General features: G+C 35.8%; 1 protein-coding gene across 5 annotated transcripts in view; it reads left to right on the forward strand.

The window, feature by feature from the left end:
* Nucleotides 1-20,413, forward strand: part of Sestd1 (SEC14 and spectrin domain containing 1) — a 102,820-nt gene that overhangs the window by 33,517 nt on the left and 48,890 nt on the right. For 4 of the 5 annotated variants that reach the window (XM_090342537.1, XM_090342538.1, XM_090342540.1 and 1 more), the window contains 4 exons: nt 5,192-5,266; nt 8,202-8,310; nt 15,690-15,780; nt 20,079-20,192. In XM_090342537.1, the coding sequence (XP_090198663.1) occupies nt 5,212-5,266; nt 8,202-8,310; nt 15,690-15,780; nt 20,079-20,192 (369 nt within the window). In that variant the 5' untranslated portion in view covers nt 5,192-5,211. Of the gene's footprint in view, nt 1-1,824; nt 1,869-5,191; nt 5,267-8,201; nt 8,311-15,689; nt 15,781-20,078; nt 20,193-20,413 lie in introns of those variants that run through there. The other variant, XM_090342539.1, reaches the window with a different exon arrangement.

Genomic DNA, 20,413 nt, shown 5'->3' on the forward strand with positions numbered 1-20,413 from the left:
CTCTTGGACCAAGAATGCTTTAATGAGAATTTCTTGACTGTGGTCTAGGTGGAGTCATTAGTATTAAACTACGAGTTAGTAAACCAGTAATTAATGGAGGAAGGAAAGTTTAACTGTTCAAAGTAGATGCCATCTATTTAGTGCTTCTATTTTAATGAGTAGTAGACATTGTTTATACAAGTTAACACACCTAGTTCTCAATCCTATGAGCTAGATTCAGTGATGACTCCTTAAAAGAAAGTAAAGAAATTGCCCCAAACCACCTAGCTAGTTAGTGGCTGGTGGAGAGTTGTGTTGTGGTTCTAAAACCATGATTATTATGACTAAACTGTCTTTCAGAACTGTCTGTTTTGGGGAACAGAATCTTAAGGCTGAAAGAGCTGAAGCCAGAGACATTGTTGCTTGGGAAAGATTGCTAATTTTGTTAACCGTCCTTATGAGGAGTGAAAGGAATGCTTATGCTATAAATATTTTATTTTCCCCATGTGTCCTTAGTTTAATGTGATAGTGAAGTGGCATTTCAATTATTGGACAAATTAAAGGAGCCGTAGTATGTTTAGTAGTGTTTGGTAGTTTTAACAGAAACTACAACATACACCTTTTTTTGTGAGTGTGTGCCGCCAGTCTTGGGGTTTGAACTCAGGGGCCTGGGTACTGTCCCTGAGTGTTTATGCTCTAGTCTAGTGCTCTAGCATTTGAACCAGATCTCCACTTTAGGCTCTCTGTAACCAGGAGAATCTAGTTTCCTCCCACAATTCCATCACTGTAATTTGCTTTTCTAAAGGTAATTTTTTTGTTTCACTAAACAAGCAACCAGACGCTTAAGGATTTATTAATAAATTACCATTGACAAGAAAATCCCTAGATTAAAAAAAAAGTCCATGCAGTTAAGGAATTTTGGAATCTAGACCTTCAAAAATGGGGATTTCCAGCTGGCATGTGCCTAGTAGCATTGCTAACTTCCTTTCTTTTCTGACTTTGTAGATAATAGTGGCTGTGGCTCCTGTGGAAAAGGAGTAGAGAAGAGTGCAGTGGAAAAGTAGTTCACTTATTGGTCATTACGGTGGGCTGTTATTATCATTAGCAGCAGACTTTTAAATTTTTGACATTACAGTGTAAAACTTTCAATGTCCCACTATACTCATCATTGTAAAATTACATCTCAGGATAAATTGAAGACATTTTCATAATGTCAAAACTTCAGACTCCCAAGTCGCTTTCTCTTTTTCTTCTTCCTGTTTTCTTCTTTTGTGCTCCATCACTGAATATGCTGGGTCTTGTTCTGGTAAAATTGGTATTGTGTGGTAGTGCTTGAACCACAAAATTTATTTGAGGAGATGTTACATTTTTGCTTAATTCTTGTATTGTGCAGGAAGTTAGGCATTGCCTCATCATTTTAATTGTATTTATTACATTTGACTTTTTATTGCTATTTTAAAGGTGATATACCTTTATAATACCTAAGTTGTATTAGGAGGTTTTGTGGGTGATTGAGACATGAGGGAATGGGGATTGCCACTCTTATAAAAGTTATATAAGTTACCTAAGTTATATAATGAGTGTGTTCCTTTGGACAATCTCTCCCAGTTTTTCCCTCTCATCTTCACCCACAAGTTGTATCATTAACTTTCAACATAGTTTCTAGTGAGTAACACTGTTGCCTTTTACCACATTTATTCTGAATCTGTTCAGTTTATTGTATCTTCATTTAAAACTGCATTTTTGTAAATGCAGATTAAAGTCATACACAAAAATTAAATGAATTTTTTACTGTTATTCTACTTCACTTCTAGATTATCTTGCAGTTGAGTAATAATTGCTTCCACAGAACTTCATATATTGATATGTGGAGGGCCAAACCCTGAAAGGTAGTAATTAATGCTGTATATGTGCTTGCGTTTTTTTTTAACCTGTAAGATTGCTCTTTCTCTGTGACAACGGTTGAAAGTCTATCTAATATAAAGTTAGGGACAGCTATACATTAGTACTTATCTCAAGGGAGCTTTGTGTTCTGATTTTCTTCTTTTCCATTGTATGTCTACATAATATAGACTTACTAGAGATGATTTCATTAGCTTTAGGCAATCCTTATTTGTTTTCACTGTTAAAAAATATAATTTCCAAGTAAACTGGTTGATTTAGAAAAATCGCTCTTCAAAGACTCTAACTGAATTTTCCAAGTAAACTGGTTAATTTCTACTTATTGAGGGAGGCAGTGCACCACTCATAGCATCAGTTATAATCTCTTCTGAAGTGTAATTTTCTCTGCCTTGATTAAAAGACCTGTAATCGTCTTTTCCAGGGGCTCAGCACATCCTCTGCTGCCCTCTAATGGCTGCCCACCACCCATTACCATGCTTGTATCCTAAGTAGAGTGGGTCTCTCTCCAGCATACAGCATGCAACATGTGTCATGTGTTGGATGCTAACTCAGTAGAAAGTTGAGAGGAGCTGCTTGGAACAAAACCATGTGTTTGATTCCTCCTCAAGACATCGTCATTTGGGTAGTTAGAGTAAGGTTGGGACTTCAAGGTTAAGGGTTTTTTTCTCCACTACTGGTTCATATACTTATTTATTTATAGATACATTATATACTCACATATTTTGGTTCAGCAAGGTTTTTCTTGTGAAAAGTGGTGTTCTATCCCCACTGGAATGGCCCTGAACCAGTATCTATGTATTATTTGGCATTGTATCATGGAGATAGTAGGCAGATTGCTGTATTTTATAAGATATTCCTTTATTTTATGTATTTTGCACATTATTAATTTTAATTGGACAAGGTATTTAAATAACTAGAGAAACAACTTTTACTTACAGTAGCAATGCTTAACATTTGAAAAAAAACTTGAAAAACTATATTTAACTTAAGCTAGTAGTATAGTACTCATTCTTTTTATTACCCATCTGTAGTGGAACAATAAAAGAAAGGGAAAGAAAGAAGAGTCTAGATGTTTTTAACTGTTTCTTAATGGGATTAAGTGTGGCTAGGGTTAAAATCTGGATGCATTGATTATTTTCACTAAAAAGAATGTAAAATTTTTTTTACAAAGAAGCATGTAATGATCTGGTACAGTCCACTAGCTCTTGGTTTACTTTCACTTCTTATTTCAATCAGATTTCTTCGTTGAGTAAAACAGAATCTTTCTCTAGCTAACTTAAGAGTAAAGAGATTTCTTAGCAGTGTCTTATTCAGTTTACCAAATGAGAAATATGGGAATATTGGCTCAAAATATAGGAATAAAAAGCAGCTCAGAATGTATGCTCAAAATCAGATAGTAAAAATCTGGCTATTAAGTAATTTTTTGTTGTTATTCTATCACTAAGTGACTTCTAAAGTGAATTATTCCCTTAAGTTTGAAATTCTTTGATGGGTGCATCAAATTGATAGACTAGATGAGCTGTTTTCTTGATTGTAGTTTTTAAAGAGTCAGGAGGTCAAAAATAATTTCATAAAAACTCTTAGATATTATTTATCCTCTGTGGTGGTATTTCCATTGATGATATAAAGGCATTGATGGGATGCTACCTCCTTAGCATGAATCAAAAGAGGACATAGTTTTATATTCAGATCAGTTTAACTCAATTCACTTTACTTCAATTTAATTCATTATAGTTTAGTTCAGTTTGGTTCTGGTACTAAGTACCAAATCTAATGTTTGTACTCAAAGTTAAAGGAATCCAACTCACCCAACTGACCTCACTTTGGGTATTAGTGATATGCTTTAAGCCCCCAAGTCAATGCATTTTTGCCAAAATTGGCTACAAAATGAGGCTCTCAAAAGACTGATACCTTTCTCAGGGTTGATAATTCATTAGATAGGAGAGATTCGTAGAACAAGGTATCAAGGGGAATCATAGAGCCTACATCATCTTTTCCATGTGCCACCTTTCTAGAACCTTAATGTGTTTGATGCTTCAAAGTCTTCAAGCTGTATTATGTCAGTATGGATGGTGAAATCACTGGCCATAAGGATAGTCTGAGGCTCCATCCCCTCTCATCTCCCCAGAATTTGGAAGAGTAGGGCTGAATGTTGTAAGCTTCGAACCAAAATTTGATGTTCTTGTAACCAGCTTTATCTTGGGCTTGTATAAGATAGTCTTTCACATGTCACTCTATCAGCACAAACTCAGATATATAGGAATAATAAAAGATATTCACATCAGGAAATTCCTAGAAATTTGTACAGTTTTCAGATCTCAGCCTTCTGAGTAGCCAGAATTACAGGTGTGAACTCACCTTTGTAATCCTAGTTACTCAGAAGGCTGAGGTATGGATATTATTGTTTGAAGCCAGCCTGAGCGGGAAAGTTTATGACACTGTTATCTCCAATTAAGTACAAAAAAAAAAAAGTGGAGCTGTGGCTTAAAATAGTAGAGCACTACCCTTGAGCAAAAACGCTTAGGGCCATTGCCCAAGCCTTGAGTTCAAGTCCCAGGACCAACATACACACACACACTCACACACTCACACTTTTTTTTTATAGTTTAGAACTCCATATTTAAATATTCTGATGTCACTGGATATTTTCAGAGCTGTTTTATTGATAAGCTGATAGTGTGATGTGAAATTGTCTTTATGGAACCACAGTGCCTGTGTATTCTTAATTCCTTCACACTGATAAGCTGTGTGGTTTTTGAGAACACTATTTAACCTCTCTGAGTCCCAGTTGATTTTTCTATTAAATAGAGGTAATAGTTGTATTTACCTCAGAAACACTGTGAAGACTAAGTATGTTAACCTAAAATTATCATTTACAATATTAGTAAAGAAAGCAGTAGGAGATTGACTGCTTGATTAATTGATTTATTCAATAGATTTTCTACAAATAATGTATTGAGGCACTGCTGTGTACCAGATAGTATTCTAGCCTGGAAGTATATCTCTGAGAAATAATTAAGCCAGTGATTCTCAACCAGCTGTGATGTTTGCTTACTAGATATCATTTGGTGGTGTCTGGAACTATTTTGGCTGTCAGGTCTAATTGTGGGAGAGGCCAGGGAAACTCTAATGGTATTTAATGGGTGGAGACCAGGGTTCTGCTAACTGATCCATAATACACAAGACAAGGTCTTACAAAAATCATTTATATGCCTCAAAATATTAGATTGAAAACCCTGGAATAAACCATCATGGAAATACTTTTCCAATTGCTATCTTGTAATTGACATTCACCTTTCTGTGTTTTCAGAAGTGAACAAGTGGAATGAAATGGAGGCCTCAGTAATATTGCCCATATTGAAGAAAAAACTAGCCTTCCTTTCAGGTATGTTTCTGAAATTCAAAGTGTTTGATATGTTTGATATATAAACTTATTTAAACTCTTTGATAAGCTTGACAGACATGGATTTTATTTTTCCTGTGGTGTTTTTTCAAAGGCATTAAAAAAAATAGAATGGTGAGCTATTATTTCTGACCAATTTAATTCTATCCTGTAATTTGATTAAAATGACCTCTACAAGGCAGATGCTATACTTTGTTTTTTCTTAAGTAAAAGCTGATAATTAATAATTGACTAGTAGTCATCTAAATGATTGTTTTGCAATCAGTAATTAGTCATAATTAGCCTCTGACTTCAATTTTCCTGTGAGACAGCAGTAGTGCACAGCAATGTGAGTTGCCAATTATGGTGTTCTTTTTCTTTATTGTTGGAAGCTGCAGGTACCTGGCATTATTTTTACTTATTAGCATCAAGCATATGGTAGCTTAGGTGGACATAGAGAAACTGTGAGACAGTTTACTGGTTTGATGTCGTGATATGGGACATTGAAATAGTGAATTTCATGGAATTCAAATTAAATTGAATAAATCTATACATAGCAATTGTGTATGGCTCTGCCAAGTTAGGGTTTTATTTGGATATTATCTTTTTCTTTAATTCTCTTCTGATGTCTGTGTTCTAATTGTGTTGATAATACTAATGTCCTTTCCCCCCCTCAAAATATTATGTCTTTATAAACTGACATGGTTGCCTCATGTACATTGTAAGAAATAAGAAATTGAATTGCTTTAGTATTATTATTCTGCACTTTATGTATATTTTAGAATTTTTTCTATTTTATTATCTTGAAGCAGTTGAACAAAGGAGTTAACCATTCAACAAATCAGCTTATAATACAGTATGTCTTGATCAGTGTTACCTCTTACAACATTCTCACCTATCTCTCCCAATCCATCCTTGCTCTCACTTAATTTTCTTTTTCAACTTTTATTATTATTATTATTATTATTATTATTAATTATTTTTGCTATTCCTGGGCCTTGAACTCAGGGCCTGGGCACTGTCCTTGGGCTTTCTCAAGGCTAGAGCTCTACCACTTGAGCCACAGCACTACTTCCGGCCTTTTTCAGAGGAATTGAACCTGGGTCTTAGTGCATACGAGGCAAGCACTTTACCACTAGGCTAAACTCCCAGCCTGACTTTTCTTAATTTTCTAAGGCATGAATTGAATATTTTTGGCATTAAACAAAGCAGTATACACTATATCTTGATCTGTGTTACCCCTTTCAAAATTTTAACCCCATTTCTAACCATTCCTTCCTTTATTTTTCTTTATTTTGTGGTTTATACAATTCTTTTTTTTCCCCCTTTTCTCTTTGATTGTATATTATTGTCATGGTGGTATATAGAAGGGTTATAGTTACATTCCTCAGGTAGTGGGTTCATTAAGAAATAATTATTTTTTAAAACTTTTTTCTTTACTGTTTGACATTTTATTCCATATTTATCCATTTGATGCTTTTATAAGTACTGATATTTGTAGCCTGTTTTTACAAGATTAGCAATGTAAATTCTTGCCTTAAGACCATGCATATAAGTTTGTATTTGGGCTTGTCAGATTTCCCTTCCAGGAAGATCCTTTCAATTTGAATTCTTCAGCAGAATATCAAAATGCTTGTTTATTTCCAATCATGATGACATTGCTAAATTTTTATCAGGAACATTCTTGAATCCCCGATACTGTCCTTGTGCAGCTGAATCACAACTTATCTTTGAAGTTTTTTTGCTCTTGTCTTCTGGCTCTCTTATGCTTTTACACTGATGATTTTTATCCCTAGTGAAAGCTGAGGATGTGGAGAAATGTAGCCTTAAGGACTAAGCTTGTTCATTAAAGAAAGCTCTCCAGTAGATTTTGGTTTAGGTGAGAACTTGCTTGTTTAGTTGACTTAAGCATAGATAAAACTTAGCAGTTTTGAAGAGCAGAAGAGCAAATGAAAGTTCTCTTAGTTCACCTCTTGTAGCTTTCTCCCTTGATATTTGATAATTAGAGGCGTAATTCTCCAACTTTTTGGTTACAGGGGAACATTTTAAACCAAAATTATTCAAAATTATTACATTTGTATAATTACTTTGTTTCTAAAGTAGACTCTTGCCAAGTGTCTGTGGCTTATGTTTGTAATCCTTAGCTACTGGGGAGGATGAGAATAGAGGATCACATTTCAAGGTGAGCCTGGATGGCAAAGTTTTTAAGACCTCTTCTTAATCTATATCTGTGCATAGTACTCTGTGTCTGTCATCCCAGGGTATGTGGGAGGATGAAAATGAAAAGTTGTAGGCTCACCCAGGCAGAAAAAACAAATTGGGAAAGACTTCTTCTCCCTGGAGGGAAACTGGATGTGGTGGTGTGATTCCAGCTTTTTGTCACTTTCTGTATATTCCAAATAATTTTCAATAATATTTTAACATTTTTTATGGCGCAGCTTAGCAAGTAAATGGTCATATTCCAGCCTATTAGTTCTCATAATATCATTGTTTCTCATGACTTAAAGCTTTTCTTTCTAGATGGAAATTTATTTTACTTGTAAATGCTTATTATGCTAGGCAATGCAGTAGACTTTTGATGAAGTGATTATACTAAGAATCCGACTAACTGAAAAACAAGTAAAATGATAACATATTCAGATGAATATTTTGAGTGTGAATTTTTTTTTCTTTTCTAAGTTGTTATGATTTTGTTAAATCTCTGTAACATTTATAAACTACACATACAGTTTTTCAGATGATGCTTTACATTTGCAATTGGGTTTTTTAATCCTTTTTTTAAAAAAAAATTATTGTCAGGTGATGTACAAGAGGTTAAGTTACATTCAGCAGGTTGTAATTGTTTTACTAGCATTGTCTTCAGATATCTATGGCACATACAACTTTCTATGTACTGTATGTTAAAGGTAATTTTTAAAAAAATATCTTTTTTTTATAGGAGGAAAGGACAGACGAAGTGGCCTCATCCTGACAATTCCACTATGCTTGGAACAAACAAATATGGATGAGCTAAGTGTCACTTTGGACTACCTCCTCAGCATTCCAAGGTGACTTGAAAGGTGTCTTTTCTTAAAATCAGTGCTTCCTTACTTAGTAATGTGTCTTAGTATATAGCTTATCTTTTTTTAAAAAAAAATTAAAAGCAAGTTAAAATAATTTAAAACACAAATACTTTCATCAACAGAAAAAATACTTATTTTTGTACTCTCATCATATCTAGTGATACACACATTTCTAGAAAGTTTGTACTGTCAAAATTTTAGTTATCAGTTAAGTTTCTCAAAATTTTAGGTATCAGTTAGGTTTCTCTTATTGTGGAACTTTTAGAAAAATAGAGAAGATATTCTAGCAGAAATCATCTTTTATTCAGGTTGCTATTTCACTCTAGTGATATCAATAAATGTATGGATTTTATTATATTGAATGTGTGCAATTAGGGGTTTTTAAGTTTCTTTTTAATATAAAAATTGCTGAGTGCCGATGGCTCACGGAGTAAATATAGAGGAGCCCGCAAGGGCTTCTCATTATTGTAGATGCTGAGGAGGTTGGGAACACAGCACACCCAGTGGTCAGAGCAAAAAAGTATCACAGCTATGGACTCACACTATTAGATCTTACTGACTGCGATGAAAGCAAAGCACAGAGTCAGGAGAGGCAGGGATAGTAAATAGTAAGGGAGTACATGGTATTTGTTCATAAAATGATACTATTTTACCAGAGATGAGTGAAGTGAGCAGCTGGCCCTAGGATATCTGATGAAAGAATATTTAAGACTGAAACTCCTAGTTGCAAAGGTCCTGAGGCATGAGCGGGTTTAGCAAGTTGTAGAAACAGCAACCAGGCTGGAACAGTCTGTGAGAGGAACAGATTTCTCAGAGAGTGGTGATAATGAGAGGCTACCATCAGTCATAAAGGACCATGTTGACCTTAATATGGGCTTCAGTTTTGAGTGGGAAGGAAAGCCACTCAAAGGTGATCTGATATAGGTGATCAAGGTTGCTTGGCCAAGAGCACGTGGTCAAGGCCCTTTTTGGGGGGCGAGGGGTAGGGGTCATGGGGCTTGAACTCGGCCTGGGTGTTATCCCTCTTCAGCTCAAGGCTACTGCCCTGCCCTGGAGCCAAGCCCCACTTCCCGTTTTCTAGAGGTTAACTGGAGATAAGAGTCTCAGGTCTTTTTGTGCCCAGGCTGGCTTTGAACCGTGATCCTCAGATCTCAGCCTCCTGAGTAGCTAGGATGACAGGTGTGAGCCACTGTGCCCAGCTAAGGCTTACATTTTTAAAGGTCCTCTAAATTCACATCATTGTGGTGTAAGCTTCCAAAATGTTAATAAGATAGTAGCCTTGCTTTCTGGAAATGTGTTACCTAATGAAGATGAGTTACAAGCAAGTCATTAAAATAGAAGAATAAAGTTAATGTCATATTGTAATCTAAACAGAACTCTGAGTAAAAGACAAGAAACCCTTAATAATAATGAAAACTAGTAAAACCTTCCAAATTCTGACCCCAGACATCTTTGACTAATCACTTTCTGTATCAGAAATATGCGTAGAGGCCTCATTTCTTTTATAGAGTGATCAAATGCAGCCATATCCTCCTTGAAAGATTTTAATGGCAATGAAGAATAAGGAGGGAGCCTTTCTCTGATTTGTTGTGTTTCTTGGTCCTTATTGAGAAAGTTTCAACCTGTGCCAAGGAGGCCTGGTGTGTCTCCTATTCCTTCCTGTAAAGTTTTCAGTGCGTCAGCTTTTACCTCAGGGTCTTTGATCCACTTGGAGTTAATTCTAGTACAGGGTGACAAAGAAGGATCTAACTTTAGTTTTCTGCAGGTGCTTAACCAGTTCTGCCAGCACCACTTGTTGAAGAGGCTGTCTTTCTTCCATTCTATTTTTTTTTTTTTTGCTCCCTTATCAAAGATTAGGTGGCCATAGGTCTGTGGTTTAATATCTGGGTCCTCAGTTCTATTCCATTGGTCTTCAGGCCTGTTCTTGTGCCAGTACCAAACTGTTTTGATTATTATAGCTCTGTAATAGAGAGTCTAAAGTTTGGTATTGAAATTCCTCCTGTGCTGTTCTTTTTGCTAAGAAGTGTTTTTGCTATACGGGGTCTTTTATTATTCCATATGAAATTTTGGATTGCCTTTTCTATTTCTTTAAAGAATGACATTGGGATATTGATGGGTATTGCATTGAATTTGTAGATAGCCCTTGGCAAGATTGTCATTTTCACAATGTTGATTCTTCCAATCCAGGAGCATGGAAGGTTTTTCCATTTCCACAGTTCTGCTTTAATTTCCTTTTTCAGGGTTTTAAAGTTTTCATCAAAAAGGTCCATTACATTCTTAGTTAAGTTAATTCCTAGGTACTTTATTTTCTTTGAAGCTATTGCAAAAGGAGTTGCCCCATTTATAAGGAAATGGAAAGACTTAGAAAAAATCATATTAAGTGAAGTAAGCCAGACTCAAAGGAACATAGGCCCAGTAATCTCCCTCATTTGTCAGAATCAGTAGAAACCTTGGGCTCTCCTAGCAGAGATTTGCAATAGAACAAAATCTAGAAACTTTATGCCAAATAGTACGACACTAAATGTAAGGACCTCCAGGATAAGGAAACAAAAGCCATATAATGAGTGACTATTGTCATTAATGTACTATGTTATCGCTCATCTCTTTTGCCATCCCTTGGTTATCTCATATTGTTATAATATTTCACCTTGTTATCTGATCTTTTATATGTGCTTAATTGGTTATTTGAAATTGGATAGGGAAGGGGGAAAATCAAGGTAAGTGGGGGGAGTGTGGAAGGGAAATGGGGACCATGTCATGAAAAAGGGTATCAATGTTTGTGAAGTAATGTATCTTCTACCTGGGGAATATAATGTAACCCTTCTATTAATCACAATAAAAAAATTATAAAAGAAAGGATAAGGAGGCAAAGTCTTAGGTAGTTCTTACCTTCTCTGAAGACTCACTTTTAAACAGGCTAGCAGTACCAAGGGAATTTTATTAGCACTTTAGGACTTCCAACATGCCCTTTATAAGGCATAATACATACCGTCTAAATTAAACATGTTGGTGTTAAAAGTAATGTAAACTATCATTCCACTTTAGAAACACAGTTTAAAAAGATGGTACCTTCACTAGGCACAGTGGCACAAGTTTCAGATCAGCCCAGAAAAGGAAGCTCTTGAAACCGCATGCACCTCCACAAAAAAAGTTGGGCATGAAGGCACACACTTGTCATCACAGCTATAGCAGGAAGCATAAATAGAGAAATTTCAGTCTATGCTGTTCTGGACAGAAAGTAAGACCTAGCTCAAAAATAACCAGAGAAAAAAGCTGACACACTGAAAACTCTACAGGAAGGAATAGGAGATACACTAGGCCTCCTTGGCACAGGTCGAAACTTTCTTAATAAGGACCAAGAATCACAACAAATCAGAGAAAGGCTGGATAAGTGGGACTGCATTAAACTGCAGAGCTTTTGCATGGCAAAGGACATAGCAACTAAACTAATTAGGAAGCCTACAGAGTGGGAGAAGATCTTCACCAACCAAACAACGGACAAAGGCCTCATATCTAAAATATATCAACAACTCAAAAAATTGAATCACTCCAAAACTAACCTCCAAAGTAACAACCATCCCATTAAAAAATGGGCCAAAGACTTAAAGAGAGTCTTCTCTGAAGAAGAAACAAAAATGGCCTATAGACACATGAAGAAATGCTCCACATCTCTGGTCATAAAAGAAATGCAAATCAAAACAACTCTAAGATTCCACCTCACTCCAGCTAGAATGGCCAGGATCAGGAAAACGAATAACAACAGATGCTGGAGGGGATGTGGCCAGGAGGGATCACTACTACACTGTTGGTGGGAGTGCAAACTCGTCCAACCACTATGGAAAGCAGTGTGGCAGTGCCTCAAAAGGCTAAACATAGAACTCTCCTATGACCCAGCAATTCCACTACTTGGCATTTACCCAACCATCCAGAAACAAGGACATACTAAACCCACTAGCACAACAATGTTCATTGCAGCACTATTCACCATAGCAAAGATATGGAACCAACCTAGATGTCCCTCAGTTGATGAGTGGATCAACAAGTTGTGGTATTTGTACACAATGGAATTCTATGCTGCTGTCAGAAAGAATGACATCGCCCCATTTGTTAGGAAATGGAAAGACTTAGAAAAAATCATATTAAGTGAAGTAAGCCAGACTCAAAGGAACTTAGGCTCAATGGTTTCCCTCATTCGTCATAATCAGTAGAAACCTTGGGCTCTACTAGCAGAGATTTGCAATAGAGCAAAATCTTGATACATAAGGACATATAATGTGAAGCTAATTAAAAGGACCTCCAGGATAGTGAAACAAAAGCCATATAATGAATGATTGTTGTCCTTAATGTACTATGTTGTCTCTCATCTCCTTTGCTGTCCCTTGTTATCTCATATTGGTATAGTATCTCACTTTGTTATCTGATATATTGAATTTATTTGTATTTGGATATTTGAAATTTGATAGGGAAGGGGTGAAAACCAAGACGGGTGGGGGGTGTGGGGAGGGAGGGAAACGGGTACCAAGACATGTGAAAGGGTATCAATGTATGTGAATTAATGCACCTTCTATCTGGCAAATATCATGTAACCCTTTTACTAATTACAATAAAAAAGAAAAAAAAATAACCAGAGAAGAAAGGACTGGAGGCATGGCTCAAGTGGTAGAGCATCTGGGCAGCCAGTGAAGAACACCAAGTTCAAATACTGTTACCACCAAACAATAGAGCACTGTTTCCTTTCAAATATTGAAAGACCACTGGATCTTCCAATTTTAAAATAGTATCTTTGGGGGGCCGGGAGTTTGGCCTAGTGGTAGAGTGCTTGCACTTGCATGCTAGGCAAGCACTCTACGAAGATCTGGGTTCAATTGCTCAGTACCCCACATACATAGCAAAAAGCTGGAAGTAGTGCTGAGGCTCAAGTGGTAGAGTGCTAGCCTTGAGAAAGTCTAAGGACAGTGCTCAAGCCCTGAGCCCAAGCCCAGGACTGGGAAAAAAATATTATCTTTGGATTTGTACATTTTTATTATCTAGCTTAGTAAAATGTGAGAAAATTATGATTAAGCATGTTTATTTAAATACTGAAAAAGAGACATGCAGTGCTAATCCCTTTAAGATCACTACAGATGGTACTTGCAAGCCTCATTACCTTCTTACTCTAAATGTGCAAATTCATTTATAGTATGCATTGAAATATAAACGTGTTGTTTTTGTAAAACTTACTTAACAGAATGGTTGTGTAACCTGTCTGTGTCTCAGAGGCATAGATACTGGTGACAAGGATGTGGCAAGTTACAAGAATGGGGTACTTCCTTTGGTGGGGAGGCATCACTCTACTCCTCCAATCATATTTTACCTATTACTTTGTAATGAAAATTGAAAATTAGTGTTTAAATTTCTTTTACTGAGATTTTATTCAGGTATCATAAAAGTCACCCTTTTATAAAATATGCAATGCACTGAATATGTTTACATGGTTAAGGAGCCATCACACTAATTCTAAATAACTTACAGAAGAATCTCCTAACCCATTAGCAGTACTCACTCTCTATTTTTTAAATGGATTCATACAATATATGGCTTTTTGGATCAGTCTTCTTTCACTTAGTATTTTGTTGTCATGTTTTATTTATATGGTGCCATGCACCAGCACTTTATTTCTTACGGATGAATCATTTTTCATTGTGTGGCAGTACCACATTTTGCTTTTCTATCAGCTGACAGGTGACACCAAATTGTTTCTACTTTGTCATTAATATGAAATATGTTATCATGAGCATTGTGTGGGTATATGCTTTACTTCTTGAATACTTCTTTGCTTGCTTCAGAAGCTTTTTCCCTGCCTTTTTCTTCAAATTTAGCTTATATTATTGTCATTGTGGTTGTCTTGTTTGTCACCAAAAGAGGTGATATATTTCTTGATTTCTTAAGAGTTTATAGAGGCGGGCTCACAAAATCTCCCAGATGTAAGTATTTATAACCTTGTGAAAGATCTACTGTTTACTCTTCCAGTAATGTGTATAATTGGGGCAACTTTGGGAAAATCAGCCTAGATTTCCAAATTCCTTCTGCTATATTGTAAGGTCATCTATTGAGATCCGTGCATTAAGTAGATAGGCAAAATAATATTGGCCATGTCGTTTTTGTCTTCAGAGTAGAATTTTTCTATATAAGGCTATGTATTTTACCATGATAGACTTCTGGAAAGTGTTTAGTAAATATTTGAATAATTAAATCTATATTATATTATAATATGATATGTATAATATAAAATATTTTCAGGCACCCAAGATGACACTTTACAGGTCAAGTGACAGTGAGAATGAGAAAGAGGAAGCCAGCATGGGTCAAACATGGTAGGATCCAGCTTTGGATTATTTTGTAAAGCAAGCACTAGCTTTATCTCATTAAATTACCCCCAAAGAGCAACAAGAATTTCCAATGGGTGAATATCAATTTATTATTTTAAATTATTACTTCACAAATTCTGTTAGGAAGGAGAGATATAAAGGATATGAAGGATAGTCATTAGTTGCCTTCTTTATTTTGATTCCGTTTTAGAGATGGACGCAGAAATTAACATGCAAGTGGGACTTTTTTTGTGTATGTAGTGCTTGAACTCAGGGCATGGGTGCTGTGTTACTGAGCTTTTTTAACTTAAGGTCTGTACTCTCCCATGTGAGCCACAACTCCACTTCTGGTTTTGAAGTGATTAATTGGAGATAAACGTCTCATGGATTTCCCAGCCTGGGCTTGCTTCCTGAATAACTAGATGATAGAATTACAGTCTTGAGCCACTAGAGCAAATGGGATTTCTGGAATGGGAAAGATGGTACTGAAGTTTGAATTCAGAGCCTTGCTCTTGCTAGATAATAGCTACTTGTTCTATGCTGCTAAGCCTTCCTACTTTTATTTTTCCAGTAGTCTTATGTTTCTGTCTGGATTTAAACTACTATCCTTGAATTTATGCTTCCTGTTTAGTTAGCTAGGTATACTACCACACCCAGCTTTTTACTGGTTAGATGGAGTCTTGGTAACTTTTTGCATGGGCTGGCCTAGAAACCTTCCTTTTTCTACCTGCTAAGTAGTTAAAATTATAGGTATGAGATACTGGTTTTCAGTCTGAATAGGTCACTTTCTAATACATTAACCGTCTGTGTTTTTAGAGTACTTTCCTTCCATATTAGCTTGCAAATTAATGTTTTCTGAAATGACGAAAATAAGTTGCTTCAGAAAACTAAAAAAATCATCTGAGAAATTTTATTGATAACGTATGATAAACCAAGTGCACTAAATTTTATTCCATGTATTATAAGTACTGAAATCTGTAACTTATTTTAATATGTTGTCCTTTTGTCTTATTCCAGTGAAAAATGTAAGGCTAGAGGATTTACCGTGATTGTGGATGGCAGAAAATCGCAATGGAATGTGGTGAAAACAGTAGTCTTAATGCTGCAGGTAATTTTTCATTCTCTATCAGGAAGTGGCTTTTATTTTTGCTTTTATTTTTATGGCAACATGTCATGATAAAAATTGCAAATGCATCTTATTTATTAGACTCACTATACTTGGCAATGACTTAATTCTGAAAATTTACATACTACTATTGGAGAGTTTCAGTTTCAAATTTTGTTTGAATTTATGCAGTAAAGAAAAACACAATTCTACTTCAAAGGTTTATAAATGGTTGAAAATAACAGGGCAAGTGAATGTAATATAAACAAGTATAATATGAGGTAGACCTCACCAGGCTCACCTGGGTTGTGCTTGTTCTGCTGTATGTGGCCCATGGGCTCCATTCTTAAGGGTAGGGAGGGAGAAGGGCTGGATAAAGCTGATAAGAGACTTCACAGATGTGGCTGTCATGACTTTCCAAGCTAGCTCTTTCTTTCCTGAAAATACATCAGGATTTATGACAATCCTACTATTTATTATAGCCCAGAAGAAATTTAGTTAATAGTTAGTTTCCTGTGGGACCTTAAAGACTTGCAGATTAAAGTTAATAAACACTTAAAGTTATCAAGTCCTTGAGAATGGGTCCTAGTCTGTGTTGTTTATTCCTTCATAGAATGAGTCTATGACCCATGGCATGTAGCTCCTCCTACTTAGCAGTTTGGGATTGTTTTTATAAGGGCATTGAAAGTATTATCTTGTGAAGTGGGAAACATTTGGGGACTGAAAGGGCGTGGCTTGTTCTTAGGCACTCAATTATCCATACAAGAGTTGTAGAGAAGGAAGATTTGAGATAATAAAAGAAGTTATTGAATATATATATATAAATAAATAAAAAGCTAGTCCTGGTAGGGACTGTGGCTTAGTGATAACTAAAAGATGAAGCAAATTCAATGAAGGGTCTATAGGGAACTGATATGGAGAAATATGATTTGATGATAATGTGGGGTAGAGAGCATTCAGTGAGGTGAATATCAGTAATGCTGAGAGGCAGGTTGAGAATTTTAAATGAATTTGAGGAATAGTTGAGAGCTGCTTTATGGTTCTCTGGAGAAAAATATAATTTAAAAACGTATTACAGAGGAGAATATTTCCTACTGTTTGAGCACTTATTTAGAGTAATTGGGATAACACTATCTGAATAGTAGGAACAAAGTAGCATTGAAGTTTCAGTTTCAGTGTTTAATGTTTCAGGTAATATTGTGCTAATATTGCTATATGAATTATCGTATTTAATTTTAGCCTCACAATCTAACCCGTTCAGAGGAACGTCTCATATCTCAACAAGTCATCCAAAACATAAGGGATTTTAATAATTTAAAATTGGAAGTTAGGATTTCCTTAGAACTCAGACTTGGTTTTACTGATTACCAAGTGATTTTTTTTGTTTATTTGTTTTTGTTTTTCTTCTTACGTGCGTGTGTGTGTGTGTGTGTGTGTGTGTCTGTGTGCGCGCGCATGCGCGTGCCCTGGGACCTGAACTCTGGGTACTCTTTTAGCTTTTTGCTCAAGGTTGGTGTCTACCACTAGAACACAGCTTCATTTCTGGCTTTTGATGTTAATTGGAGATAAGAGTTTCATAGTCATTCTATCCAGACTGGCTTCAGATGGTGATCCTGGGATCTCAGCCTCCTGAGTAGCTAGATTATAGGCATGAACAGTCAACACTCAAGTGTGTCCCTTCTTTTTATTAACAGCACATATAATTGAAGCGGTCCCCAAATTACCTGCCCATTTCTTCATTCTTCTTAAGATTCTCCTAAGATTCTTCTTAAGATTCTTCCTAAGATTACTCAGGAATGGGAAAGGCATAGCTTCTTTAGGATCAGTTTTTGAGGCGCACAGATCGATGCTTCCAAACCTTTTTTTCTGTCAAGTATGTTCTGGCACTTTTACATTCTAAGCCTAAGGATTACCTCTTCTCCGACAGTTGTTAAATTTGCTTTCAGAAGAAAAGTCCCATAGACTATGATCTTGTGGTCTTCCCTGCATCATAGGTCTCATATGTATGTATCATATGTTTCCTGCATTCATATGTATCACAGATGACCTATCTGGGGCTTGGTGTCTAAACTGGACTTTGATCAGTGGCAGTGTTGAAGAAGAATCAATGGATTCAACCATCCTTGCAGTTTCTTTTCTGATAGGTGTTTTACCAACTTTTGGATTTAGTCATAGTTGACCTTTTCAGAGTTTGCCTTGGCCTGTTGTTTTCTCATTTCTTCTTTTTTTTCCTTACATGCAGATTGTAATAAACTAGAATGACAATCTTTATTCATCTCAAAGATTCTCATAGCTTTCATGTTTTTGAAATACTAATCTTACATCAACAAATGAATACATCTGTAATGTTGTCAGCTTCTCTGATTAAAGTTTTGACATTTTTGAATTTTGTTTTGCTTTCCTTAGCTATAGCCTAAGCATTGCAAGAGGCTCTAGATTGCCGAAGTTCCCAATGACACATCTAAATTATAAGATTTTCTCTTAAAAATGTTGTGTTATTTACCACTGCCTGCTATGGAATGAGACCTTTGAATTTAAATAAACTTTATTGGTGTGAAGCTATGCCCATCATTTACATGGAACCTATGGCTTCTTTCCTTTGTTTTGTGAAAAATGAGAGTAGTTACCACAAAACAGTATGGCCTCCGAAGCCTGAAATGTTTTTTATCTATCTGACCTGTGGTCAAGGACATCTAAAGTGCTGTGATAAAACTTATGAAACAGACATACCTGGTTTCTATTCTATTACTTTAAAACTCATTTATCTTACACAGGGTACTTCTATTTTTTGACAGTAAAATTATTCTGTAAAATAGAGAAAATGAGATGCATTTGTTAATGAGGATTTGCTTATTCAACAAACATTTAGTGTCAGATATTGCAACTTTGAGGATGACATAATAGATAAGATACCTGCTGTTGGAAGCCTTATATGCTTTTTGAGGAGTTAGTGAGCAATTAAGGAAATTAGTAACTAATTTGCCATCAAATGGTGGATGTTGTGGAGAGGTAGTGTCAAAGGCAGGCTGAGTAGCGTACTTTAGGTAGTATGGATGAGCAAGGTCTCTTTGAGGTCTTTATATAGATGCTTAAATAAACAGAACACTCTTGCTATTATAGGTGAGAGGACATTCTGCACACAGGGCATATGAGCAAAGGCCTGAGGTGGGAACACTTATAATTTAGGAGCAGCAAAGATTGTCATGGCAATTGTGGAGAGTGGTAAAAAGTGAGATCCTAGGATGTCAGATAGCCCGGGAAAGGGATTTGAACTCTTATTTTGGGTGTGAGAGAATGTCAAACAGTGATCCTTATTACAAGGATAATTCAGAAATGGGAATGGTTTGGCAATGTTACGATTGCAGATGGTAGAAATGGTTAGAATAAAAGATGTGTGTTGCTGGGTGCCGGTGACTCATGCCTGTAATCCTAGCTATTTAGGAGGCTGAGATCTGAGAATCATGGTTCAAAGCCAGGCCGGACACAAAAGACCATGAGACTCTTATTTCCAACTAACAACCAGAAAACCAGAAGTGGTGCTGTGGCTCAAGGGGGGTAGTGTGTTAAAGTTAGACTTTCTAAAATTCCCTGAAAAACACTTCAGGTAGAACAAATAACCATTTTCAGCAAATATGAAGTTGTATACTGTGAAACATTAGAAGATTAGTTCTGTGAACTTAAATTAATAATCATGCAGAATCTGTACCTCTATGGATGGCTGAGAATAAACTTACTTTGTGTGAAAATTGACTATATAGTTTTTGAAGAGATTCATTAAGATTATTAGAAAAAATTTTCTTATCTGAAAAAATTCTAGTTTTAATTATTTTTAGCTAAGACTGTCCTTCAACTATAAATTTATTCTCTGGTAGTAGTAGTTGAGTAAAACAAAAAAAATAGTTTGTATGGTCTGTCTGTTTAACATTTTTTGAGATATTTTCTAAATAACTTTTTTCTTTTTCTTTTTTTTTTTTTTGCCAGTCCTGGGCTTGAGCTCAGGGCCTGAGCACTGTCCTTGGACTTTCTCAAGGCTAGAGCTCTACCACTTGAGCCTCAGCACCACTTCTGGCTTTTTTCTATGTATGTGGTACCAAGGAATTGAACCCGGGTCCTCATGTATGCTAGGCAAGCACTTTAACCACTAGGCCAAACTCCCGGCCCCTAAATAACTTTTTTCTACTTTATTATTTTAATTCTTTTCTAAGTTTCTTACTTAGAATAACTTATGAGTATTAACTTTTAATTTAGTAAATATCTTACTATGCATGTATAATTTATACCTGTTTTCCTGTGTTTTACAGAATGTTGTTCCAGCAGAGGTATCCCTTGTTTGTGTAGTGAAGCCAGATGAATTCTGGGATAAGAAAGTAACTCATTTTTGTTTCTGGAAAGAAAAGGATAGACTTGGTTTTGAGGCAAGTACAAAATGCTAAAAACAATCTAAATGAAGTGTTATATTTTTAAAGTAATACTTTGCTAATATTTTATTTGTTCAGGGTGGTTACTAGCATTGCTTAATTAGTACTTAACACTATAATTAATATATGGTCGATATTCAGATGCTTAGAGAATAAATTATGATTCTTTGTGAGTGACTGCAAAAATTTAGTTTTACTTATGTCACTCTTTGCTAACT

Source organism: Megascapheus bottae, chromosome 12 (genome assembly GCF_031878675.1).
Source record: "Megascapheus bottae isolate mThoBot1 chromosome 12, mThoBot2.hap1, whole genome shotgun sequence".
Classification (NCBI taxonomy): Eukaryota; Metazoa; Chordata; class Mammalia; order Rodentia; family Geomyidae; genus Megascapheus; species Megascapheus bottae.